Raw genomic sequence first — 27,834 nt, forward strand, 5'->3', positions numbered from 1 at the left:
TATTGGTAATATTCGGAAAATATGTCAGTGCAATGAAGAGACGCTGTTGACCTCTAATCGAGCAAGAGGGTGCAAATATCACGAAATATTTCCTAGGAATAAACATCCGCAGAGAGTTAGCGTTCCGTGGTAGTTGGGTAGGGTATCATATGGTCGGCCCCGACTATACTGCTCCGCACACTGGTTTTGTTATATTATTGATTGTAATATCTGTTTGTATTTGTACATAATTAGTATTGATATAAAAATTTATAATTTTTGCGAGGTTTTATATCGATATTTTTGTTTTAATTAGCTTTCAAGTAATTTTTAGTATCATCTATCGATTGTAATTTAATTTTTTCTTTAGAAGAATAATGATCGGGGCGATTAAAAAAATATTCAACAGCCCATTGATTTTTTTTATTTCCTTTTCTATGATCCCCATAATCCCCTACTCCATTCAGGGCATGCATAATGCCCTCTAATTACCTCTCTAACTTTTTCTATAAAAATAGCCACTTATTGACGACCATTATATTTTCACTTCCCTTGGCTTATTGTAATCTACCCTAAAAAATATGTATATATATTTGCCTTCTTATATACAATTCCAATACTCTGTGCTAACGATTATGACCAGGTATCAGCCCTTCCTTTTCCAATGTTGTCATGTCCTGCTCTATTTTTATTTTTCTTGGAATTATTACACAAAAAGCTTTTGCGTCAAGTAGTTGCAACAGTTTTAATCCAAACTACCTAGCTGGCCAACCTACCTTAGCCAACCCTTAAACAACATAAATCCCTTTCTCTATGGTAATTTGTTGTTGTTGTTTATTGTTGGTATTAGTTTCGTTGTTGTTGTTACTGTGTTTTTGATTTGAAGCTACTTAAGCGAAAATGTAAATAATAAAAGATCATAAACCGTCCTTAATTGCTTTTAAGTGTTTAGTTAGTGAGCAAATCCTAGAAAGAAAATACAAACAACAACAACAACAGCAACTCTGATATAACAAGTCGACTCGACTCAAGAGAAGGGAACGAGCAAACGAATGAATGAACGAGAGACCGTCCAACAATGAATGTTGGCCGGTTAAGACAGACATAGCAAAATGGAATTCATTCAAAATTATGAATGGATTGCCGAGGGATTTTATAAAGGGGAGGGCTAGGGGAAATATTGTAAAAAAAAACACTTACCAACTCCACCAAGTACAGTGCTTGGCTCCAATTTGGCTTTCTTTGTGGCTAAATCCTGATTATTATTGTCCGAAGCGGGCGCCATAACTGCTGCTTGACTTAAAAGTTCGTCACTACCACGCTGAAAAAGATAAAGGGAAGAAGAAAAGGAGAATTATAAATATTTGTTTTTCACGAAGTCTCTAAACGAAATCAAAAATTTTACAGTAAATAAAATTAAGAACAGATTTGTAATGTTAAACAATCCCAAAAAAATAAACGAAAACAATGAAACCCACACCAACCAAAATAAAGGGAATATACAAAACAATAAAACTGTTGCCTACTTTCAGGCGCAGTTAAGTACACAACACACAACAAGTAGTTAATGCGTAAGTATAGCAACTAGTTGTGTGGGTGAATATGGTTGGTTGGTCGACTGGGTTCCTGCTGCCGACTCTAATTAGAATAACAATTACATTTCGGAAGTTATGTTGATTCCCCTTCCGTTGGGTGAGAGCGAAGGGAAGGAGAAACAAAAAATAAAAAACTAAACGCCCATTGTTTTCTATTAAAAATGGGGAAATAACGTCTAATCTAAGTTATGTAGTAAATAAGTGTATTATATATTCTTTTTTCGTGGTTAAGTGTTAACACAAGAAACAATTGTTTCGTGATAAGCATAATAACGCCCCCCAAAACAACAACGCTCATAGTCTGGCCAAGAAAAAAAAGACCAACTACTACAAGGTGGTGAGGTGTTGATTGAAAGGTATGAAGAAGAAAAAAAAAACAATAGTTGAGTTGCCTTAATAAATTGTTGGTGGGTGTTTGAGTGTGTGCGTGTGTGTTTGAAGGTAAAAACAAACTTCAAACATATGTCAGAAGAGTTCGGTTAACACCTACTAATAATGGCAATCAATAGGGGTTTTTTGTTTTGGTTAGACGATAGACAAAGTTTTATTAATATTACAGATTTTTTTTTTGTCAGGGGGCAGTTCCGAAAGATAAGCGTTGAAATAAGGCAATGAAAATCAATTTTCTTTCGATAAGGGAAGGAAAACGAAATTTATTTGTATGGATTTCCATGTGACATGTAATGTTAAAGGTATGCCTAAACAAAATTCCCCTAAAAGTATGCAGATAGTATAGAGGTATTAATTAGAATATCGTGGAAAAAACTTGAGAGAAACAGATATATAAAATATTTCGTTAGAAAATAATGAATTTATATGTCAGCATTTTTAATTTGGCATTTGATATTAAAGGTGTTATTAAACGCATGCCCCTAAGAGTATGCAGCCAGCATGAAGGTAATAATTAAAATAATGTAATAGAAATTTTGATGGAAAGAAAAAGTAAATATTTTCTTGGAGAATTAGGGGAAAAAAGGAAATAAATTCAGGAATTTCATGTGGCATGTGGTATTAAAGGTATGTATAAAAATGCCCCTAAAAGTATGCAGGCAGTATAGAAGTAATAATAAAAGTATCATGATGGAAATTTTGAAAGAAAACAATCAATGAAACTTTTAGTTAAAAGGGGAAAACTAAAGAAGTCACTTGATTCAATAAAGTCCTGACAGCTATTCTTGGTATAGATGAATAGCTAAGGAACAAATGAAATAAATCTAGAACTGGTAAAGGTCTTAGTGAAGACCTGTGGGTCTGTTAGATAAATTAGTGATATTAGATAAATCAGATATTATAAATAAGAATGGAAACATTTTTTTTTAATTTCAAAAAAAAAAATGTATTTTTTATGCTTTTGAAACAATTTACAAAACAAGTGAAAAGGCGTTAAGTTCGGCCGGGCCGAAATTTGGATACCCTCCACCATAGTTATACGGACAGATACATGCAATGAAAATATGGGGAACATACCAAAAAGTGGGCATATACCAATAATTCTACAAACCGATTTATGTAAACCATTATGTACATCAAATACAAACTTCAGCAATTTTAATGGGGATTATTCCTAAAATCTGTAAGATCCAAAAAGTGGACTGATACTGATAAAGCATGGTAGAGTATAAAATCCTCAAACTACTGTAATTTAAATTACAAAGTTATATGAGGCTATGCCTAAAGGGGGATCAATATTGATTACATAGTGTAGGAAATACTGAATATTTGGGGATATCATTATATGAGGGCTATGCCTAATTAATGACCGGTATATGCCAATATTTTAATTGTTTATCTCAATTCTTTCCTTCAGGAGGTATCACTATATTGAGGAGATGCAAAAATGTCTGCCGATATATTTCATTATCATCATGTTTGAGGTTTCTTTTATCACAATATACTTAGAAGGCGGAATGTTTACAACAGATGGCTAAATAGTCTTTGTAGGGTAAAAATTGACTATTCCCCGCAACAACTACCCAACCCAAACACACGGCACAAATCAGATAAATATTTTAATATAAAAATGGGAGTTATATGAGGACTACCCCTAAAAAGAGGTGAATATTAATATTTTTGGTGGGGAGATTTGTTACCATATACGACTACAAAATACCAAATTTCAGCGAATTCGGTTAAACGCGCTCAAGAATCTTAAAATATCGAAAATTGGGGGTACCCTTATATGGGGGCTACCCGAAAAAATTTAGCTATATTTATAATTTGTTGTGGAGAGATTTGCTACCCAATAATAACTGAAATTACTACATTACAGGCAATTCGGTGAAAAAAATCCGGTCAAAACCCCCCAAAAACTGGAAAATGGGACGTACCCTTGTATGGGGGCTACCAGAGAAAGTGGACTTATATTTATAATTTTTAGTGGGAAAATTTGGTATCCAATAAGAACCCAATGTACCAAATTTCTGCGAATTCGGTTGAAAAACGCGCTCAAGAACCCCAAAATAGCGAAAATTGGGGGGTACCCTTATATGGGGGCTACCCGAAAAAAATGAAAAATTTATAATTTTTAGTATAGAGATTTGCTACCCAATAAGAACTCAAAGTACCGAACTTCAGCGAATTCGGTCGAAAAAAGCGATCAAACCCCCAAAATACCGCAAAATTGGGGGTACCCTTATATGGGAGCTATCCGAAAATATGGACCCCAAAAGACGACTCTATGCACAATTTTGGCGATCTATCACCATTCGTTTAGACGCTAGAGTGATTACAACAGACAGACGGACATGGCTATATCGTCATGTATTTATATATTTTACGCTGATCAGGAATATATATATATATATACTTTATTGGGTCGGAAATGATTAATTAGATGAGTTACAAACGGAAAAACAAAATTAATATACCCTCCATACTATGGTGGAGGGTATAAAAATGTGTGTTTAAAAAATATTTAAAAAATAATATGTGTGTTTAAAAATATTAAAAAATATTACACAAAATTCCCATATACTTGTATGTGTGCTTGCAATGTAGTATTTTCAATTTTAGAAAATACCATTAACTACATGTATTTTCCAAAATGCCGACATATTCTACCCAGCGTTCTGACCTACCTAATGAGCTCATTTTTGTTTAAAATAAAATATAAAAAATATATACAACAATCCACAAAATGTCCCATTTGATATGGCCATCAAGACATACTTAGCCGAAAACGAACAGCCAAACAACAACAATAAAATGGATTCAAAGGACGCAGAGAAGTTGAAACATAGAATGAACCACACACATATGCCATACATAAAAAGTGGTCATTATACGTTTTACGAAGGAAAACGACTTATCCAAGGACAACAGCTGATGATGATGAGGAAGGGAGAGGAATGGAAATAGAATAAAAAAGAAAAATAAGATGAATGAGACATCATTAAAATTTGAAAAATGAAAGTCGGGGTCCGGTCCATCACATACAGCCAGCCAACGAAAACAAGTCGTCGTCATACTTGTCATCGGCGTCGTTTGTATTTTTAAACAACAAACATATGGACTTATCAAATATTTAGCATACATTTAGAATTCATATTAAAAAATAAAACAAAAACAACAAAATAAATTCTACGAAGATGAAATGTGCTGCTGTGTTATTTGTCTACAAGAAAATGGCTTTCTAGGCCAATGTAATGACCCTCTCTAGCTCATATTCGAAAAATGTGTTCAGTAAAGCATGACAATATGATTTTAAAAGGCATTGGGGGAGCGGTGAAGGGAAAGTATACTAATTGAGAAAAAGGATTGAAGAATAACTGGAATTGAATGGAATATATACACAACATATGTTACTGGAGCCCTTTTTTCAGAAGAAAATCGTCCCAACACAAATGTGGCAAAGACAAATATGACAGTTTAATTAAATGTTTTAGAGCGAGGAAGGTAGGGAAGGAGTTAAAGGAAAATGGCAACATAATGTTATTTAATTCTAAAAATTTGTGTGTGTGTGTGTGACCAAACTAATTGAGAAATAACATCTTAATAGAGTATAAAAGGTAGTTAGAAACCCCCAAGGATACATTTAAGGATAACCACCCTCAACTATGATTTGATAATTTTTTATTAAAGTTTTAACAAAATGGTGGACAGACAGCCATAGGAAATTTATATTAAAATGTGTTTGCATAAATGAAATTTTATGTTTTTTGTTATTGTTTGTTTTTGTTTCCACCACACTTTTCATGATAAAGAGTTACCAGAAACAACACCAATAAGCCATTTTCTTAAGTGTAACACACAAGTTTGAAGAAACAACAAGTAGAATAAATGTCGTTGTCGTCATCGTCTTCATTGCCGCCATAGTCATTGCCCAAGAAGTCAACAAAAACAAACTTGCTCTTATTTCCCATAAAAGTTTTTCATATTTTTTTTAAAAAACTCTTTGCTGTTGTTGAATAGCAGCAGAACTTTTCCACTCGGCATTTCTCCTTCACTGCATTTTTTTCCTTTCTATTCATATCTTCCATTCTTCGGTGTGTGTTTGTGTGCAAAATATGCATGTTTGTGGCGATGGTGTGGTGCAACTTTTGCGGAAGAATATGTCAACCGGAAATTACAACAATTTCCCAAGTTGTTGGTGTTGTTGTTTTCTACCACAAGTTAATTAATCCTGGCAACAATGAATGTGAGCAGCAGCAGCAACGACAAATTTTTCTTTTCAAAAACTAGGCCACTAAACTGAAAAAAACTTTGGGAGGATTTTTTGTTGTCGTTGTCATTTATTATTGGCTGTGGAAATATTAGATAAATTAAAAAAAGTGCATAAAATAAGCTCAGGGATATGTGTTAGAAGGACATGTAATCAGTGCAGTCTCCCTGGCATAAAGGTCATCACCACGAAGTGTGATTAATAACTTCATGTGGAAGGGTATGAAATTAAAAGTTAATTTTAGTTGAGCTTTCCAAAGTTGCAGAACCTTAAACACAGGAGTGCAAGGCATTGTACGGATTTCAGTCTTTAAAATAGAACATTTAACTTTGATCAAAAAATTAACTTTTGTAATAACTTTTTTTAAACATAAACAGAAAATATAGTGATACAATTTTAATATATTTAAAAAATCATTTTTCCAATATATGTTAAAACTTGTATTTTCTGTTACTGTTTCGAAATATTAAAATTTAATTTTATAAAAAAATGTGGTAGTCAACGATGTTATATACCTTGGTACCATCATAAACAAAACGAATGACATCAGTTTTGAAATTCGGAGATAGTGATGGCCAACTGATGCAGCTATGGTCTGAGCAAACAACTCAAAAGCAAGGCCACCTCCCGCCAGACCAAACTCACACTATACAAGACGCTGATAATACCCGTGCTGTTATATGGATCTGAAGCATGGGTACTTCCGCAGGCAGATGAGTCAGCTATTGGAGTGTTTGAGTGAAAATTTCTCCGAAAGATCTATGTGGCGATCTGTGTTGACGGTGAATATCGCCGTCGAATGAACCATGAGTTGTACCAGCTATTCTCGGACGTTGACATTGTTAGACGTATTGAGCTGCAGCGACTACGTTGGCTAGGTCATGTTGTGAGAATGGATCAAGATGCCCCAGCCCGCAAGGCATATAAAAGCGAACCAGCTGATGGTTCACGCAGAATGGGAAGGCCCCTAATGCGATGGAAAGACCAAGTGGAAGACAACATTGCCGAATAGGGCCTTTCAAAATGGAAAAACTGCACGAAAGATCGATTTGTGGACTTTCATCGACATTTGAAATAAATTTATAAAAAAGAACGTAAATTAAATTCATAAAAAAAGTATTTTTTTATTTCAATGAGGCTGTTTTACAAAACTTTGTTTTCAATGCAATTGTTTTTATACCCTACACAACTATGTTCTCAGGGTATAATAGCTTTGCGCAGCCCCAAAAGTTTGTAACGCCGCGAAATATTGGTCCTAAACCCACCTTTAAGTATACCAATCTTCATATCTCGACTAGCTGAGTCGATCTAGACATGTGTGTCCGTCCGTCCGCCCGTTATGGACCAACCTTCACGATATTTTGCATGTAGGATGGGTTCAGGTCAATGAAGACCCCTACTGTTTTTGGTAAAGATCGGTTAATATTTAGGGGATGAAATGGACCAAATACTTAATTTTTGTCGGTTTTTCTGGTCGCTCCAGAGGCCACAATTATGGTCCGAACATCGTGAAATTTTACATGGAGAAGGGGATCGGCCCAAAGAATAAGCATGCCTGTTTTGATAAAGATCGGCCAATATTTGGCGTGTCAAATGGACACTGACTTTTGTGTGAAAAATTACAAAATTTTTATTCTGGGCCGTATATACTTGCTCCTGAAGGACATATACCCTGGAAGTTGATAGTATATCCAAGAGGTGTTTTTGACCTTCAAATTGATACCAATTATATGGCTGTATGTACTCTGATGTGGCAGTTATACGTAATTAGGTAAAGTTGACTATGTGCATAATATTACTATTACTCCATTAGAGGACTGAAATGTCGTGTTGATCGCTTTGAAATTGTACATGAAGTTCCGATTATGGTCAAGGACGACGCCTATACTTTTCGGTGAAGTTGAGATTTCATTCAGGGTGTGCATTGAACCGAAAACTTTAATTTTGTCAGATTTTGTAGTCGCTCTATAGGCAATTATTATATGCAGAACATCACATATTTTACAAGGTGAAGGGGATCTGACCAAATACTTAGAGCGGCTGTTTAGATGATGATCGGTCAATATTCCGAGGGTCAAATCTACCAAAACCTAAAGAGATAAATTTTTTATTTTATGGCGAAAAAAATCACTTCACGGAAAAAATTTTAGAAAATATGCTAGGCTTAGAAATTTGTGTTGTTGATCTAAAATCGGTAAAAATGGTGCAAATATCACGAAATATTGCCCAGGATCAGAATTTAGAACCGCAGAAAGTTTGCGTTCTGTGGAAAAATAAAATCATTTTTTTTTTCAATTTCATCAAAACTTCAACAAATCTACCAAAACGTTTTCTCAATTATTTATTTATTTCCTTTCACCCTGCCTCCATTATATTCAGAAAAAAAACATTGTAAAGAGTTCTTTTTCAAGTAAATTACTAGCTTTTAAGTACAAAAACATTGAACTGCCACACATATATAATCATATGTATGGAGGCCGTTTTTGTGAACGCCCCCTAAAAGTATGCAGCAGACAAGCAAGCAAAGCAACATGTGTTATCGTTAAATCAACACTACGCTGCTACATCAAACAATACCACCAACACCATTACCACGACGGTGACCAAATATTCATCATCAGCTACCACAAACTGACAAATATTAAAGAAGAAAAAAAAACGAAAAGAAAAAATAATGACAGCTTAAATGCCATGTTAGTGTTACAGTAGTGTTTGTGTTGTTGTTGTTGCTGCTGCCAGATACCATTATTGTGGCCATCATTTTTTTTTGTTGGTTTGTAGGGTGGCCTTTTTTCGTTTTGCTTTACATGACGTGGTGTTTGCACAGGCCTTTCATTCGTTCGTCCGCTTGCTCGCGACAACATGCAAGGTAACCGGCCTCCATTCAGAGTCCTGGCAGACAGATAGACAAACAGACAGCCAACCAACCCGTCCAACCATGTATTTAAATAAATCAATTATTTCGTTTGGAAAAAATGTGCCACGTTTTTAAGCTGTCTTTTACACAGAATAAACTGTAAACACAACTGAAACAGAGAGCCACCACAACGATGGCCACGACCAAAATCTGGCCAGTGTCGCCTATGGAGCGGAGATATACTACAAAATAAATATGTTTGGTTGGTTGGAGAAGGAATCACTGTGTTTGTTTGCCTGCCTGACAGATTATCTATTATAGACTGGGGTAGCCGTCGTGGTACTGATTCATCATTGATGAATGTGCCATAGTGATGGCAAAAAGGGGTGGTGGTGGTAGGAAAGAAAATATATTTCAGTTGTAAGCATAGCATATTTTTAGGATCTACAAAAATTTTGTGGTAATAGGCCTGACAAACTATCTCTGGTTAGACATCTGTAAATGATAACAATGGTAACAAATATTATGTATTTAAAAACACACACATACATAGCTACATGCATACATAACGATGTTGATGGCCATCACCATCATCAATAGCATTGTGACTATTTGCCAGGCTCTCTAGTATTGTTGACGGATTTCTAAAAATTTTAATAAATTGGCTGTCACATCATATCACCACCATTGAATTGAATTAGTCTAAAATCATTGTCCATGTCCTAAATTTTGGTCTACCACAGCAGGCAAAGGCGGCGGAGAGCCATAACATGCAATGTCTGAGTATGTACTTGTGTCTGACGACTGACCATTATCCTAGATTTCAGCAAATAACTGCAATTGATACATCTATGCATATGTGTGTGTGTGGTAGTATTTTTTGGTTTACAGAGTATGTGTGTGTGTGGTCTGTGTGTGTTCTCGAGCTACTTAATTTGTGAAATATAATAAATTTATTTAAATAAATTAAATGAAAGTGTGTTGTTTTTCATTTAACTACTTCAATATGTATTTTTCCCCCATTTCCCCCTTGTAGATAGATTAAACGCCACCTCCCCCAGGGGACTCAACAACAATGGAAATGAAAAAAGAACGAAAAAAGCAAATAGAAATGTTAATACCCCAGCAAGTTTTATTTATCCCCACAAAGCGGAGTTGTAGTATAAAAATGTGAAAATTACATTAAATATTAAAGAGATATGAAACGAATGCCACTTCACTGCCAGGTCCCAGCCCCTACCCACTTTAGAGTATTAATATTATTTTTTTTTGTGTTTTTCATAAGAAATGTGAATAATTTTTGTGATATTTTACAAATAGCAAAAATGTTAAAACTGTCGGACTGTCTAAAATAGACAACCATCAAGTCATAAGGAATGACGAAATAAAATAATAAAAAAAAACACATACAATTTGAATATTTAAAAAATATATTGAGTGACTGTATCGTGTGTATTATAAATGAAAAAGATGGATACTTTATAAAAAATGCTAAATTTATTTCCATGAAATACTCAAATACCCAAGGAATTCTTGAAAGAAAAATTATATTAAACAATTATACATAGAACAATTATATAGAAAATTTCGTCGAAATTTCATTTTTATAGAAAATTTCGTCGAAATTGATTTTTTATAGAAAATTTCGTCGAAATTAAATTTTCATAATTCCACGAAAATTGAATTTTTATAGAAAATTTCGTTTAAATTGATGTTTTAAAAAAAATTAATTTTTTGGATAAAAATTTTTATAGAAAATTCCGTCGAAATTTTTATTTCATATAAATTTGATATAACTTTCATGTTTTCAAAAAAAGAGGACACATTTGTTATAAATATTTGAAGACAGTAAATGAAATTTAAATGCTTAGTAAACAGAAGCAAATGGATTTAGAGAATCAGTTACATTTTCACAACAAGAAGATTAAATATTTCCTACAATGGCACACACATATACACCCTTAACCACATACATACATTTCTATGCAAATAAATGTAAAATGAAAGGTTGTAAAAAAGGATGAGCAAAGCCAGAAAGGAAATACTCACAAAAAAAGAAATTGATAACTTTAAACCTTAAAAGCTATCACATCAATGCAAAGCCATCATCTTAAGACAAATATAGCGATTATTTGTAATGGCAGGGCAGGCACATAAATGGAAGGGGAAATAAGAAAATACCGGCAAGAACAAATGACACACTACGGAAGAAGAAGAGAGTTCAACAAATTCGCACTTTGTTGTTGCTGTGCTGGCTTCGTTTTGACTTCTCAATCATAAGATGGCTCTGCTGGCCTGAGTTGTGCCTGTCCTATGGTAGGGCTTTCTTAGTCAGCTAGCTAACAGGCGGATAAGTCTGAAACACATGTTTTGAATAATTTATACATCCAATGGAGAGAAGATGTATACAACAGCATTGGCGGCAGGCAGCACAAACCTTATGAATCTAATATGAATGGTAGACAAATGTAAAGAAGAGGAAAATAACATCGAAGAACAAGACGACGACGAAGAAGAAGATTGCAGTAGAAAAAAAACAACAACAAAACAAAAAGTCATAAAAAAAATGTGAAAAATGCTGGAAATTTGGTTTTGTTTTTTTATTCATTCATTTGTTTGTAGCTACATTTTGTTTGTTGTTGTTGCTGTTTTTCTCTTCATTTGTTTTTGTTTTATTGATGCGGCACAACAAAAACACACACATAGACATAACAAATCGTTTGAATTGTTTAAAAAAATGAGGCAAACACTTTCTGCCGCCGTTTGTTTTTGTTTTAGTGGATATATATACGGACCGCCTGTGTTATTTTAGCTTCCGGTTGTTATTGTTCTTGTATTTGTTCTTTGTGAGTTCTTCTCATTTAGTATGCCAAAACTTTTAAATATTTAAACAAACAAATTGAAATAAAAGAGGTTTTCAGTTCCATTCCTTCGTTTGTTTCTTGAGCAAATCATTGAGGAGAAACAGAAAAAACAGGACACGCCAGCTAGGGAGCCACAAAAACGTAGCAACAGCAGACAATTTTATGTTATTCTAGAAATAATGTCTCTGAGAATATGGCTTTTTGTGTGTGGATGCCGCAAAAAATGGTATTACCCATGATTTTCTTTTTGCTACCTTGCCGCCAAAGCCAAAGGTAAATATTTTCCTATAGATGATGCTAGAGGAGTTGTTGCTCCTGAAAAAAAGTCATAGTGAATTTTAAATGATAAATACTTGAAATAAAAAGAAGTTAAAATAAAGTTGTTCAACCAACCACAATGACAAGAAGGAAGGATAAACATTGTTTTAAATTGACTACTTTTTTTAAGTTTAAATTCAAATAACAAAAAATTTCGTCAAAATTGAATTTTATAGAAAATTCCGTCGAAATTGAATTTTTATAACAAATTTCTTCGAAAACCAATTCTATAGAAATTTTCGTCAAAATTGAATTTTTATAAAAAAAACTTCATCGAAATTGCATTTTTATAAAAATTTCGTCAAAGTTGAATTTTTATAAAAAATATCGTCGAAATTGAATTTTTATAGAAATTTCGTTGAAATTGATTTTTTGTAAAAATTTTGTCGAAAATGATTTTTTATAGAAAATTTCGTCGAAATTGTATTTTTATAGAAAATTTCGTCGAAATTGCAATTTTATAGAAAATTTCGTCGAAATTGCAATTTTATAGAAAAATTCGTCGAAATTGCAATTGGTCGAAATTTAATTTTTATAGAAATTTTCATCGGGAAATTTTCATTGGTAAAAAATAGAAACATTTCGCCGAAATTGAATATTTATACAAAACTTCAAAATTGGTTAAAAATAGAAACATTTCGTCGAAATTAAATTTATATAGAAAATGTCGTCGAAAATTGAATTTTTATAGAAAATTTCGTCGAAATTGAATTTTTATAGAAAATTTCGTCGAAATTGAATTTGTATAGAAAATTTCGCCCAAATTGAAATTTTATAGAAAATTTCGTCGATATTGAATTTTTATAGAAAATTTCGTCGAAATTGAATATTTATACAAAATTTCAAAATTGGTTAAAAATAGAAACATTTCGTCGAAATTAAATTTATATAGAAAATTTCGTCGAAATTGAATTTTTATAACAAATTTCGTCCAAATTGAATTTTTATAACAAAATTTCGTCCAAATTGAATTTTTATAACAAAATTTCATCCAAATTGAATTTTTATAACAAAATTTCATCCAAATTGAATTTTTATAAAAAGTTTCGTCGAAATTGATTTTTTATAAAAAATTTCGTTGAGATTATAATTTTGTAGAAAATTATGTTGAAATTACAAATTTTATAGAAAATGGGCGTCGAAATTGTAATTTTATAGAAATGTTTATTCAATTTTTTTTTAAGAAAAATATAAATATTTTTATTTGGATTTAAAATTTTTTATTAATTTATTTATTTATTTTTTTTTTGTATAAAAAAATTTCATTGAAGTTATTTAATAGAAAATATTGAATTGTATATAGATTTCAGAAAATTTCCTTGAAATTTTATTTCTGTGAAGTTTTTTTCCTTGAAATAATTTTCCTCCCCTACCCCTCCTTCTGAGCTTTAAACAATTTGAAAACTTAACAGAAAAGCTTATAAATTTGTGTGTTTACATATTTTGTTTATCATCTGTGAACGCAACAATTTTACAAATACCACTACATAACTCGTAGAGCAACCAGCAGCTAGCTAGCTCCAGCTTGTTGCATGGCCTAAATGCCTCAAAATGTATGATGACCAACCGGCACACGATGTCGTCTACCGTTATTATTACTCTTTGGCTGTCTGTCTATCTGTGCTAGTTATTTGTTGTTGTTGTTGGTGGTTTATTTAAGGCTTGTCTTGTTGCGGTAAGCAATATTGAATGTTATAACGACTATGACGCTGGAAAAGAAGAAGCAGCAGAAATTGTTAATATTTCCGTTGCTGTTTGGCGTGGTGGTGGTGGGGTTGTGCCTGTTTGTCTATGTGAAAAACTTCTTGCAATCATAAACGATATGAAGAAGAATTGAATAACCTTTTCACTGGGCACATAGAATGGAATCCTTCCTTTATTGCCATACTCGCCATACTCTTTCTCCATCCACACAATCATTTACCTTAAATGTATCATTGTTACAAAAGTTGTTAGTTATGGGAAATGGGGGGAAAGGGGGAAGGGAAGTGTGGGTGTGTAAGGTGGGGGATTTCCATCCACTCCATGGTGGTGTTGAAGAAACTGTGTCTATCTATGAATGGTGGTATGTCCTGCGTTCAAGAAGGAACCAGCCAGCTGTTACCTGATTTTGTTGCTGCTCGTAACTTGTAAGGATGTATCGTTGTCCTCAATAGACATCTAGCATGAGGCAGAGCGCTGTAGCATCAACATTGTGTTTAGCATTTGTTTGGGCGTTAAAGGTATTTTAGTCTGTCTATTTAAATTACGATATATGACAGTAAAGGGTTATCACATAAGGGGTAGAAGATTATTTTTTATAATAATAAACAAAAGAGAAGCAGGAAAATCATATCAGATATGCTTGACCTTGAAAGAGTTGGTTGTGAAACTTGAAATCTATAGCAGACAATACGTGTTAAGTTTCCTCGAATATTTTGTTTTTAGTTCCCTCTTAATAACCCTTTTCCAATGTTGTATATTATCTAAGTTTAGATACTCTCGGTTTGTTGTTGTTTTTGTTTTCTTTCTCTCTCTCTCGTTCATTTTTGTTTATGTTTTGCGGAAGCTCTTTGACAGATAATTTATTACATTTTCTTCTACATTACCTCAAGTGGGTTCAAATGAATGTGAGAGTGTGTGTATGAGAATGCGTGCGGTTGGTTGGCTGGTTTGTGCGTGTATAAATTGATGTTGGTGTTGTAGAGTCCATTGTTATTTAGGAGGTCCTCTCCTTAGTGCGTGTGCTGACCAAGGAAGCCTAGTTGAATTTATGTAACAGCACTTTGCCGCAAATGCTGTTAAAGTTTATTGTCGGCCACTAAAAATGAATCCTTTCGTACTACACGCACACAAACACACCCATAATGTTCTGAGATTCAATTCAAACATTTTGTTTTTTCTGTTTAGGGCGTGAGGTTGGCGCTTCCTTTCCCCGTTTCAGTTTTTTCACTTAGCCATTCTAGTGGCCTCAAAATAAATTGCTAAAGATATTCCGAGGGACACTTAGATCATAAATTGAAAAGGTAAATGTTTCGAGCACATGGCCGAAAAGGAAATCATTAGCAGTGGCGGTGAGGGTGCGGGGAGTCCTGGGTGTCTCTATTAAAGCACAGGGGATTTCCGTGATCAATATAACAAAAGTCCTGATTATTTTTTTTATTAAGGAAACATATTTTTTAACGAGGGACAATGGTTAAACAAATTATATTTTTTACATAAATACAATTTCGACGAAATTTCCATATAAAAATAAATATCGACGAAATTTCCCTATAAAAATAAATATCGACGAGATTTTCTATAAAAATTCATTTTCGATGGAATTTTCAATAAAATTTCAAACTGGATGAATTTTTCTATAAAATTTTAAATTCGATGAAATTTTCAGTAAAAATTCCATTTCGATGAAATTTTCTATAAAATTTCAATTTCGACGAAATTTTCTATAAAAATTCATTTTTGACGAAATTTTCTATAAACATCCAATTTCGACGAAATTTTCTATAAAATTTCAATTTCGACGAAATTTTCTGTAAAAATTCAATTTGGACGAAATTTTCTATACATATTCGATTTCGACGAAATTTTCTATAACATTTCAATTTCGACGAAATTTTCTTTAAAAATTAAATTTCGACAAAAATTTGTATAAAAATAGAATTTCGACGAAATTTTCTATAAAATTTCAATTGCGACGAAATTTTCTATAAAATTTCAATTTCGACAAAATTTTCTATAAAATTTCAATTTCGACGAAATTTTCTATAAAATTTCAATTTCGACGGAATTTTTTTATAAAAATTCAATTTCGACGATATTTTCTATAAAAATTCAATATCGACGAAATTGTTTACAAAAATTATATTTCGACGAATTGTCTGTAAAAATTCAATTTCGATAAAATTTTCTTTAAAATTTCAAATTAAAAAAAAAAAAAATCGTTGAAATTTCTTATAGTATATATGTTATAGATTGCACAAAAAATTACGCCATTCCGGTTTTTATTTTAATATTTCCTAATTGCCCCGCACTCTAAAGCAATTGACCCATATACATTAATGAAATTAAATTATCTAGTTTTTGAGTGAATGAGTGTGCTTTAGATGTCCTTGATACACAGTTTGTTGTTGTTGTCAGTTTACATTGGGGAAAATTAAATATTAAATAAGAATATTATTACATTAAGACTAATGAAAGCCTAGGGCATTTATCAAACAACAACACAAAAAACGGCATTTTTTATTTCCCTTACCTATCCGAGAGAGATAAGTTGCCATTTGTAGGCACTTGACATAATAACAGATTAGCTTAATGTCCAGTCGAAAGAGAATCGGAGTCCTCCCTTCCTACCACAAAATAAATTCAACTACATTTCCAAAGAAATAAAAAATAAACGAAATGAAAAGAAACAAACACATCAACGTTAACAAATGATGATCGACATTTAAATTAGCAGGGGTGGGCAGCAGAGTATTGAGGAGGAGGTCCACAAAAAGGAAAATCATAATAATACACAAATTAAGAAGGTGCAAAAAAGGACCTTACAATTTTCTCCTTAAAAGGGACTTTAAAAGTGGTTTGTTGTGTCTATGTGTGTGTGAGGTAAAACCACAAACGGAAACATCAAAATGACATCCATTAACACACCTATTAATCACAACAATACAACAACAAAATAAAACAATAATGAAACCAAACGGAAATTTATAGTAGAAAACCCAACAACAACACACACACACACAATTATAGAGGGAGGAGGGAATCAAACACCCATGGTGAGTGGTCAAGCACACACATTTATTTGTCAACAACAGAAGGAAAATTGTCCAAAAAAAAAAGAAAAATATATGAAGAAGCAGAAACTTTACAAATGAACAGGTGTCATATTGCTTTTACGCCTAGAAACCTATAAGTTGGTTTTAATAAAGACAAAGGACCACGATTTTTTTCTTTTATGGTTGGAAAAGTGTGGGGAGTAGTGGTTGGAAGTATAATTTGATATTAAATTTCCTATTCAAATTACTTAAGACACTCCCAAAAATTTGTGTGCGGGTTTGGGGGGAAATGACTAGTATTTGAAGGTGATGAAATTACAATTAGTGGCTAAGAAAAGAGAGTGAGTTTTTTTTAAAGGAAAAAGGGACATGACTAGACTTGATAATGTACAACATTAATTGTACAGGATACAACACTACGACAATTTTTTCTATAAAAATTCAATTTCTATGAAAATTTTTGTAAAACATTAACTTAATTGAAATATTTTATAAAATTCAATTTCTATAAAAATTCAATTTCGACGAAATTTTTTATAAAAATTCAATTTCGACGAAATTTTCCATAAAAATGCAATTCTGATGAAATTTTCTATAAAAATGCAATTTCGATGAAATTTTCTATAAAAATTCAATTTCGACGAAATTGTCTATAAAAATTCAATTTCGACGAAATTTCAAAATTCAATTTCGACGAAATTTTCTATAAAAATTCAATTTCGACGAAATTTCCTATAAAATATCAATTTCGACGAAATGTTTTATAAAAATTCAATTTCGACGAAATTTTCTATGAAAATTAATTTTCGACGAAATTTTCTATGAAAATTCATTTTCGACGAAATTTTCTATAAAAATTCAATTTCGACGAAATTTTCTATAAAAATTCAATTTCGACGAAATTTTCTATAAAAATTTAATTTCGACAAAATTTTCTACAAAAATTCAACTTCGACAAAATTTTCTAAAATAAATCAATTTTGACGAAATTTTCTATAAAATATCAATTTCGACGAAATTTTCTATTAAAAGTGCAATATCGACGAAATTTTCCATAAAAATTGAATTTCGCCGAAAATTTCTATAAAAATTTAATTTCGACGATTTTTTTTTATAAAAATTCAATTTCGACGAAATTTTCTGAAATTTCGACGAAATTGTTTATAAAAATTCAATTTCGACGAAATTGTTTATAAAAATTAAATTTCGACGAAATTGTTTATAAATATTCAATTTCGACGAAATTGATTATAAAAATTCAATTTCGACGAAATTTTCTATAAAAATTCAATTTCGACGAAATTTTCTATAAAAATTCAATTTCGACGAAATTTTCTATAAAAATTCAATTTCGACGAAATTTTCTATAAAAATTCAATTTCGACGAAATTTTCTATCAAAATTTAATTCCTATGAAATTTTTTAAGAACTCAATAAATAGCTGTAGGAGGCCTTTTATACGCTATACTACTTGTAATAAGTCTCCTATAGCTTTAAGATCTCATACAGGTCTCTTAGATCAGAATTACTCTTATAGAGGTTCTTTAGGTAGCTGAAATAAATCTTTGAGGTATTTTATAGCTAGACTTTAAAGTCCACACTTCAGGGGTCTAATAAATAGAAGTTCTCCCCTTGGCCTTCTAAATCAGAAGATGTTTATAGGAAATCCGCTGCTGGGATATATTGTACAGGCCTTCTATATCAAAGAGACTATAAAAAGGAGTTCTTCAACTAGAGGGAATATATTTCAGAGGCATTTTATAGTCAGACTTCTAAAGGTCTCTAGTAAATTGAAGGTCTTTAGAGGTTGGGATTTCTCCATCATTTTCATTTCTATTGGATTTTTTTTCGGCCGTAATTCCTCGGAGAAATTAATTTGCAACTTGTGAGACGTTGTTTTATATTTTTTTCGTCTTCATCTTAACGTGGCTACTTTGTAAGGTATTTTATTTTTTATTTTGGCACTCAAAGTCCTTGCTTGTCATTTTTTCTTTTCGTTTTTGTGGTTTCTATGATCCTTGGTTTTGGTGGCGGCCGGGTTGGCTTGGCTGACAACTGGCGGGGCTATATTTTATATTTTGACACTTTTGTGGTTTGTTTTCATGTGGCTGGCATAGTGAGGGAGTGAAAAGAGAGGGGAGAGAAAGGAAGGAGGGGATTTGAGGCTACTTCTAGGCAACATCTGTTACAGTTGGCACTTTTATGACAACCTTTTCTAATCTACACTAAAAACCTGCTAATTATTTCTTGCACACCTACACTAGACCCCTTGCCCTTTCCTTGTGTCTCCAAACATTTTCTCATATCCCGCCATTTGACAGTAATATTACTTTCTTGGTTGAGGAATGTTTTAGCAACTTTGTTGGTGTCGGTTTTTTTGTTTGTTTTTTGGCTTCTTTTTGGTACTTATGGCGGATGGCGTTTATGCCTGGTTGCCAACAACAACATCACATCAACATGTCACTTGCCTTCCTTTTTTCCATCTTCCGTTGACGACACTAAAACTTTATTTTTGTTAATTGGTTCAGTCACCTGTTCCACACGACATACATACACACCACATACATTAGTACTTACAACATTTTTGTATGTATTTTCCCTTTTAATTTTTGTGTTGTTGGCTATTAGCCAAGCCACCAAATTCACCAACCAATTCTAATGGCCGTCCACCCCATGGTAAATTGTATCAAGATAGTATCAGAAAAAAGGTCTGTCTGTTAGACAGCCTTGTGGTTTGTCTTTTTACGACTTCTAGGTGAAGGGGGGGAACATGTTTGGTACTGCATTTCACTTTCCTACCTGATGATGTTCGTACTTCGTTCGTCAGTTCGCCAAACCAAGCCAACATTGGCATTATCGTTTCTGGTTACATTTGAAGTGTATAACAACAACATAAACAAGAGAAAGGGAGGGAGAGAGAGAGAAAAAATAGCAATGAACACTGCATAACATAAAAATTCATGACATTACTTAAATTTCATTTTCATAGTCACAGTCATTATTCCCATCATCATCATCGTCGTTTTCGTTGTTGCCGTCCTAGTCGTGGATGTCGTCTTTATCGTAATCTAGCCATCACTGGCAATGCTAGGAATAATAGTAGCCATAGCTACTTAACCTTAAACCTAGAAAGACAAATGTCATAAGACACCATCCCATCATTTTCGATGAAATAAAGACCCTTCCTTACATTTTGGGGTAATTTTTTTTCAAAAGGGAGGACACTTTGCTTTAATTTATGTCCTGTCAAGTGTAACACTTCATTTTTCACACTTACATCTTAAACAGCAGGTATATCGTTTCATTGGCTTGTGGTTTTGTCACCAATTTGTTGTTGATGGTTTTGAAAGTAATCAATATTTGTTGAATTTTTCTTACAAAATTTTGAATTGTGTGTGTTAATTACAGTTTCATGTGGATGAGGATAATTGGGAAAATTAAAATAATATTCTCCCATTCAAAAACATATGCTTTAATATATACAAAATATTTAGTAAGAAAAAGCCTACAGCTGATTTGGCCTAAAAGTATGCATCAATGTCAATTGCAATTTTATTTTTAGGAGTATAATTGGGAAAATTAAAAAAGAAATATTTTCTCATTCAGAAAAAATAAAAATTATTTAAGGAATGCAAAATATTTACCTAGTAAAAGCCTGCAGCTGATTTCCCCCTAAAAGTATGCACCACACTTGAGACTATCTCACAGTAAATATAAAAATTGAAGTTTTGAATAGTTCCCTTATAGTTAATCCGTAAGTATAACTGAGTTCCATAAATCGAGGACCTCACACATGTCTATTATAAATAAAAATTCTCCCACATAGGTCTCAAATAAATATAAGGCCTCTAAAATGTCTTCTAAATGCAATAATACTTCTATTGGGCTTCTATACACAAACGACTTCTTACATATCTCCTATAGATTTAAGATCTCTTAAAGGTCTTCTAGATAAGGATGACTTTTATGGGCCTTCCGTAACTGGCATATATTTTATAGAACATATTTATTTATGCTCTATTTGTTGTGGGGTTTCTAAGCAATTAATATTTGTTTTATTTTCCTTAAAAAGTTTGAAATATGCCAATTACATATTCATTTGTAGGAAAAGCATAATTGGTAAAATCGGAAAAAATAAAAATGTTTTAAGTAATACAAAATATTTAGTTAGGAATAGCCACCAGCTGATTTCCACGCCCTAAAAGTATGCACCACACTTAGGAATATCTTCCAATAGTTACATGAGGTGTATCTTAATATTATAATTGTATCTCAATAGCATTTATCTTATTTCAGGGTTCATCTGACCTTTTGTAGATAAATTGTGAGGAGTTTTATTGACAGATTTTAAAGTTATGACCTCTGGTGTATAAGTCAGTCAACCCGATTAGTGCACCGCAATTATAGCACTATAAAATTAGTGATGATTATTTAATCAAAAATATTTTTTATTATGGGAAATTTAAAGCTGTGATTGGTCCCCCCTAAGAGTATGCACAATACCTTAATTTTTCTTATTCGGGATTTAATAACATTTATGTGCTGTATTCTCAGAGTGTGAACTATTTTCGGAAATTAAAATAGAAGACAAAAACATGCCAGAAAATTTTTTTATTGTTGAGATCGGCTGATTCGTTCCTAGAAGTATGTAAAGGATGTACTTATATTTCCACCCGAGAAGTTGGAAGTGGCCTTTCATTTACAGATCAATTGGGAGTATATAAATGTTATCTTCGTACTGAATTTGAAACCCGACCTGATTAGTAGATACCAAGTCTAAAATTCTAAAACAGGAGGAGCGTATTTAATCAACCAATATTAATTTTTAAAAGAAATGTAAACAGCTGATTGGCTTCCTAAAAATATGCACCACACTTCAATAGTTTTTATAGCCGACTTGATTAGTAGATACCAAGTCTAAAATTCTAAAACAGGAGGAGCGTATTTAATCAACCAATATTAATTTTTAAAAGAAATGTAAACAGCTGATTGGCTTCCTAAAAATATGCACCACACTTCAATAGTTTTTATACGGTATTCAATAAAATATTTCAATTTTATTCTCCGGAATATCTCATTGTAAATTTAAAAGTAAAGGTGAGAATGAAGAAAATGAAGGGTTGTCAGCTGATTACTTTATGTTTACGTATGATTTTTGCCTAAAAGTATGCACCACACTTGAAGTTGTTTTCATTAGAATAAAATGCCATTGAGAAATATTTAATTTCATGGGCTAAAAATAAATGTTTGCAAATTAAAATAAAAGTGATTTTTATTCGGAACAATGCATGATATTTAAGAAATTTGATACATTGGGTGTATGTCAAATGGTCCTTCGACCAGGCCGTACAAAGAGCAATTCTAAAGACCGTTAAATACATTTTACGATTACGAGGGGCCATTTACGAAGTATTAAAATGGCCCCTCGTGATGAGCAAAAAAGAAAAAATATATATTTTAATCGGAACAACATCTCATTACGTATTACTTTTTGTTTACGTACAATTTTTGCCTAAAAGTGAGAAATATTTCACTCCATGGGCCAAAAATATATTTTTGCAATTTAAAATAGAAGTAATTTTTATTCTGAACAATGCATGTCCTTCGACAAAGAGAAATTATTTAAACTACAAGAGAAAATCCGTTAAATAAATTTTACGATTTCTATGGTATGAAGAATTAAAATGGTCCTTCGAGAAGAGCAAAAAAGATATATTTTAAGACCTCTGTTTCAGAATTTGGTCTCAAAAAGAAAAGTTTAATTTTTCCAAGCTCTTAAAAATATAAAATACCTTTCACAAGCCTGGTAAGGATAAAAGACAGTTCATAAGACGCGAACGGTCTTTAGAAACCCTTTCTTTTCTATATATAGTAGCTCCTCCGAGTCTAGTTTATCGATATTTGTTGTAATATTATTTTAAAAATGTTATGTAATAGATCCGTGATTTACAGAAGGCCTATAGAAATAATAATACATTTTTACCCCACTGCTGATCTCTTACATCAGTAGAAAAGTTAAAACAAATACCTAACCTCAATTTGCAAAATAAATACAAGCCAACACGAAGTAAATCTTCCAAAATCGTAATTCCACCACAAACCACTTGGCAGCACTTCATACTTATCCACTACGATTTTTAAAGCTTTATGGCCACCATAAAAACAGCAGAAAAAAATAAAAACATAAAAATGATGTAGGCTGTCTGGCAACATCATACCCGGAACGTTTATCCTTCCTCCCGACGTCAAACTCCAGCCAAAGGAATAGACATCAAAATTATATCTTTTAAGTACAAAAATATATATTTTGTTGTTGTGTGTGTTCGGCGAAACAAAACCAAGTCAATTCAGGTGATGTCTATGGCTACTCTAGAATTCTGGCAATGTCATAGCATATTCTATTAGTAATTACAAATATGGAATGAAATGGAATTGCATGGCTACTTTTAATGGTCACCCATGGAGAAAAAGAAAAAGAAGAAGGTAAAAAAAAAACAAAATCATTCTAGGATAATAATAATCTTGCCACAAAACAGAGAGAGATTATCACATCAAAACAGAAGAGCAGCAGCAGCAGCACAAGCATGACAATGTTCATTCAGAATATAAGTACGAAATTTTGAAATAAATGACACCACATTTATGCGGCTAATAACAAAAAGCTATTCGGCTATAGAACTGGACAGCAGGACTTTTATGTTAATGGGCCACAGCTTTAATGCATTAACAACAAAAATGTCTAGCTATGAAAATAAACGAAAATATTGTGGCATTTGTGTTTTCCAAAGTAGGCGTTCAGTTGGTTGCCGCATGCACTTAGCCAAAAAGCTTTAAGTCTTAAATGAAAGCGATTATTTCTTCTTTGGCTTTAAAGGTAAATTGTTCGAAATGAAAATAGGATCAAAAGGTAGCAGAAAAATGTTTTTCTTTGAAGTGCATAATGTGGAAAATGAAAGCAAAATTTAAGATTTAATTGAAATATTGTAAGACCTGTCAGAAGAGAAGTTAAAAGGACATATCCACTTGAGGTATTGGAAATAAAGACTAACCCAAAAGAAAAATAAGATAGTAAATGTAAGAGACCTCGCTCTAAAAGGTCTTTCATCTGCTGAAGTCGTAATGTGGGTCCTTTGCCTAGAAAATCCCTTTAAAACACATATTTCGAAAATACCCGCAAATGGTCAAATTTGATACAGAATTGTTTTATAAAACAATAAAGTGACAAGTATTTCAGCTATAGAAGCCTTGTAAGAGAGGATGATATTCTATAAGGGTATTAAGGATATTCTATACCTTGTAGAAGACCCGTTAGGTGTTCTTCATCTATAGAATATTCTTTAATGGCCTTATTACTATAAAATAACTGCTGAAGGCCTTCTTTCCCTAGAAGACCTGCGTAGCGTCTTCTTCCCAAAGAGGATCTGTAAAGTGCCTTGTATTTACACAACACCTGATAAAGGTCCTAATTCTATAGATGACCTGTTAAAAGTATTTTGTTTAAGGCGAATTCTATATATAGAAGGCAGGTCTTCGATCCGTGAAATACAAATTTCAAAATTCGGGGATTCCCTGATTAAGGTTCGGGGATTAAACATATATATTATATGCATACAATTTTAGAAGGTTCCCTGGCAATTTAAGAAGTTTAGTAGGAGTTTTGTAGCTGTAGAACAAATCAAAAGAACTCCAGAGATCTCTTCCTATAGGATACCTGGAAAAGGTTTTCAACATTTTGATATTCTAGTGATGTGAGACCTTACAGACTTCTAAAGGTTATGTAAGGGTTTTCTTTCTTCTTCAGGTCTTCTATGCCATCAGACCTTACACAGGTCTTCTATACTGGGGAATGCCCTCTATAGGCCTATATATGAAATAACTTTGACATGTCTTATATAGAAATAGGACCTATTACTGGTCTTTCCTAGAAGAGGGAACTTCTGCAGATCTCTACAAATCCTTCTACAGATCTTCTATGCAATCAAACTTTATACAGGTCTTCTATAGAATATCTTCCTCAGGCTAACTGGCCTTCATTAAAGAAGTAGAGTCTGGTCTCTTAAGGTTATTTATCAATATAAAACCTTCCACAGGACTTAGAACCAAAAATCTTCCTGGAATATAAGATCGTATATAAGTCTTCCAAAAAATTCTAGCCTAATACAAATCGGTATTTTATCCAACCACACAATATACAATTCTTCTACAGAAGAAAATCCAAAAGTATTTTATAGGCATATGGAACCTCTTACTGGTCTTCAATTACTAATAAGCCCTCATAATATCCCCTAAAACTACAGATCTTCTATGGAATAAAGCCTTATAGAGTTTTTCTATAGAAGGAATTCCACAAGTATTCTATTCCTGTTCTTCTATGAAGAAGACGCTATCTACAGTTCTCTGGAAAAAATACCTCCTACAGATCTATGAAGGTTCTCTTTGAATATAAGACCTTGCCCTCGGCTTCTGGATAATCAGTCTTAAAAGGACAATTATTATGTCCTTTTCACAATTCGTCTATAGCTAGTAGTTCTTTTGCGGAACTTGAAAGAATGGAACACATTCTGAAAATCGTCTTGAAGACCTTTCTACCTTCTAAAAAGTTCGTATATATTTATATCCCCAATAATTGTCCATATCTTCTTTAGGCAATATAATATAGCGAATAGATCTTCCAAATCCTCGTGGAAACTTATTGGGGATAGTTCTAAATTTTATTTTAACTGGCCTTAACAATTCCTCACATTTCCACTTGTCTTTATTTCTACAACTCCCGCCTACAACACTCTGCACATTCTTTCCTTGAACCATCCCCTCAAAAAATCCCACCTAATATCGTTATGGCATTCGGCCTAGGTATGACCGAACAAGTGAAAAACGGATGTAATTATCTGACAAATGATGAAAACCTTGTTTGAATATGCACAGCACCAAAACACACACACACACAAACATTACCATGGATACAGTAATGGACACATACATTCCATTACCACATCACTACTAACAAGGCAAATGCAATTTAATGACAATTCAGGCCATGGGTAATAATAAGGATATGCTCTTCCATCCCACTACCTCTCCTTCTGTTAGTCCCAAGTTGGTCATTCATTCATTTGTTTGTTTGTTATTATTCTGTAGTTGGTAGTTTGCGAAATTATGTGTGTGTGTGCGAGTGTGTAGTTGTATGTGTGTGCCACAAAAGCCGTTAAGTAGATACAAATGTGTTTTTATGAGTTGCAACAACAGCAGCAGCAACAACACAATGTCTATCCAAAAACACGGCCAAAGCAAAACGGAACTAATTTCCCAATGACCGGCCAACAGCGTGGCAGCCGCACTCGCCGAACCGAAATACAATCCTCAACGAGGCCGAACAACAACAACAACAACAACAACAATTGTACCATACAATTGTTACATTTAAACTTTTGCACATTTGTGCATATAAATGCCAAAAAGTTCTGTTGAATGGCAATGATGGTTGTGGCAGTGAGGGAGGGGTGGAGAATGCCATAAACCTCATATACTTTGCCACAATTCACATCCTGTTGCAGTCAAAGGCAAGCGCAGTTAATTATAAACAAAAAAGCGAAACAGCAGTAGCAACAACAACAAGGCCATATACATTTTTGTAAATAAACCTTGACCAAAAGGATAACTAACTCCACAATTGACCATACACCGAACCGACCGAAAAAGAATCAACCGGTCAGCTATACTATTTCAAATGCACACACAGACACACACTCACACACACACACACGTGCAGTCGGTGCGAGTTCGGTAATGTACTATTGTTGGCAGTGTGTTGAACACACACACAGAGTAACAAAAGCCCAATAACCAGGCAACAATGGTTGACTGAATAAATCCCATAATTAGCGCTCCGCGGGAGCAGTATAAAAATGTACATCCGGTCACAATGGTCATGCACAAGGCAAGCATGCAGGCAGTCAGACACATTACACACCGACCAGCCAGCGAGTCAGTCACAGAGACACAAGTCGAAAGCATGTAAGTGAATGCCACACGTCGTTTTTGTTGAATGCGAACATTGGTCACTTTTGGCCAGGTCAGGTGATGGCAGGCAAGGCAGCAGTCAGGATAAATAAAGGAGTTGACCCAAGCCACCATTGTGTAAAGCAGCAGGTCGACAATGACTGTTTACCACGCCAATCTGAGCGGGGTGGTGTTTGGCTATGGTGTGGTTAGTTTTTGAATGTGTAGTTTTTGGGGGGGCCAACTCCATATCGGTGGTCTAGCTGCCGCCGCATGTGTTAATGGGCTTGAAGTATTTTGCTAGACCAACATTACCACCAGATTTTCACCATCATCACGATCATGACAAAACCTAAAGTCACACAGAGTAGTAGTCGTCATAAGCAGAAATAATGGTGGTGGATGTGGAGCATGTTCCGCCACTATTACAAGCAAATATGATGAGGACGGGATGGGAAGGCAAAAATGACGTCATTTTTTCTGTTTGGTTCTAGGAGGTTTGTGGATGAACGCTAGTCAATGACAACATTGGTAACGGAGTGAATGAACATCGAAGTAAAATGCCGACAATGCGAATGATGACCATCATGATGATGCTGACGCTGATGATGAAACCGGATACGGATGCTACTGAAATGTACTGCATGCATGTGGTGATTACCGCGATGCTCTCTCCCACTATCCGTCTATATCCACACTATATCGCTGCTGTTCCTGCTGTTGAATATTCTAACCAGAACATATGTGTCTGTATCCTGTTGTCCACGACCATAATGATGGACAACGGGAGCCTTTTCTCAGTTGC

At 33.3% G+C, this 27,834-nt stretch overlaps 1 protein-coding gene across 1 annotated transcript in view; it reads right to left on the reverse strand.

Annotated features, from left to right (window-relative positions):
- The window catches only part of LOC133323520 (polypyrimidine tract-binding protein 2-like), a gene marked incomplete at its 3' end in the record, with an annotated part of 210,777 nt that overhangs the window by 23,602 nt on the left and 159,341 nt on the right, over positions 1-27,834 (reverse strand). Inside the window, exon 2 of the mRNA XM_061532438.1 lies at positions 1,180-1,300. Coding sequence (XP_061388422.1) covers positions 1,180-1,300 — 121 coding nt within the window. The remainder of the gene's footprint in view (positions 1-1,179; positions 1,301-27,834) is intronic.

The sequence above is a fragment of the Musca vetustissima genome, unplaced genomic scaffold (genome assembly GCF_032173495.1).
Source record: "Musca vetustissima isolate MV318-11 ecotype Yass unplaced genomic scaffold, APGP_CSIRO_Mvet_v1 utg18434, whole genome shotgun sequence".
In the NCBI taxonomy this organism is placed as follows: Eukaryota; Metazoa; Arthropoda; class Insecta; order Diptera; family Muscidae; genus Musca; species Musca vetustissima.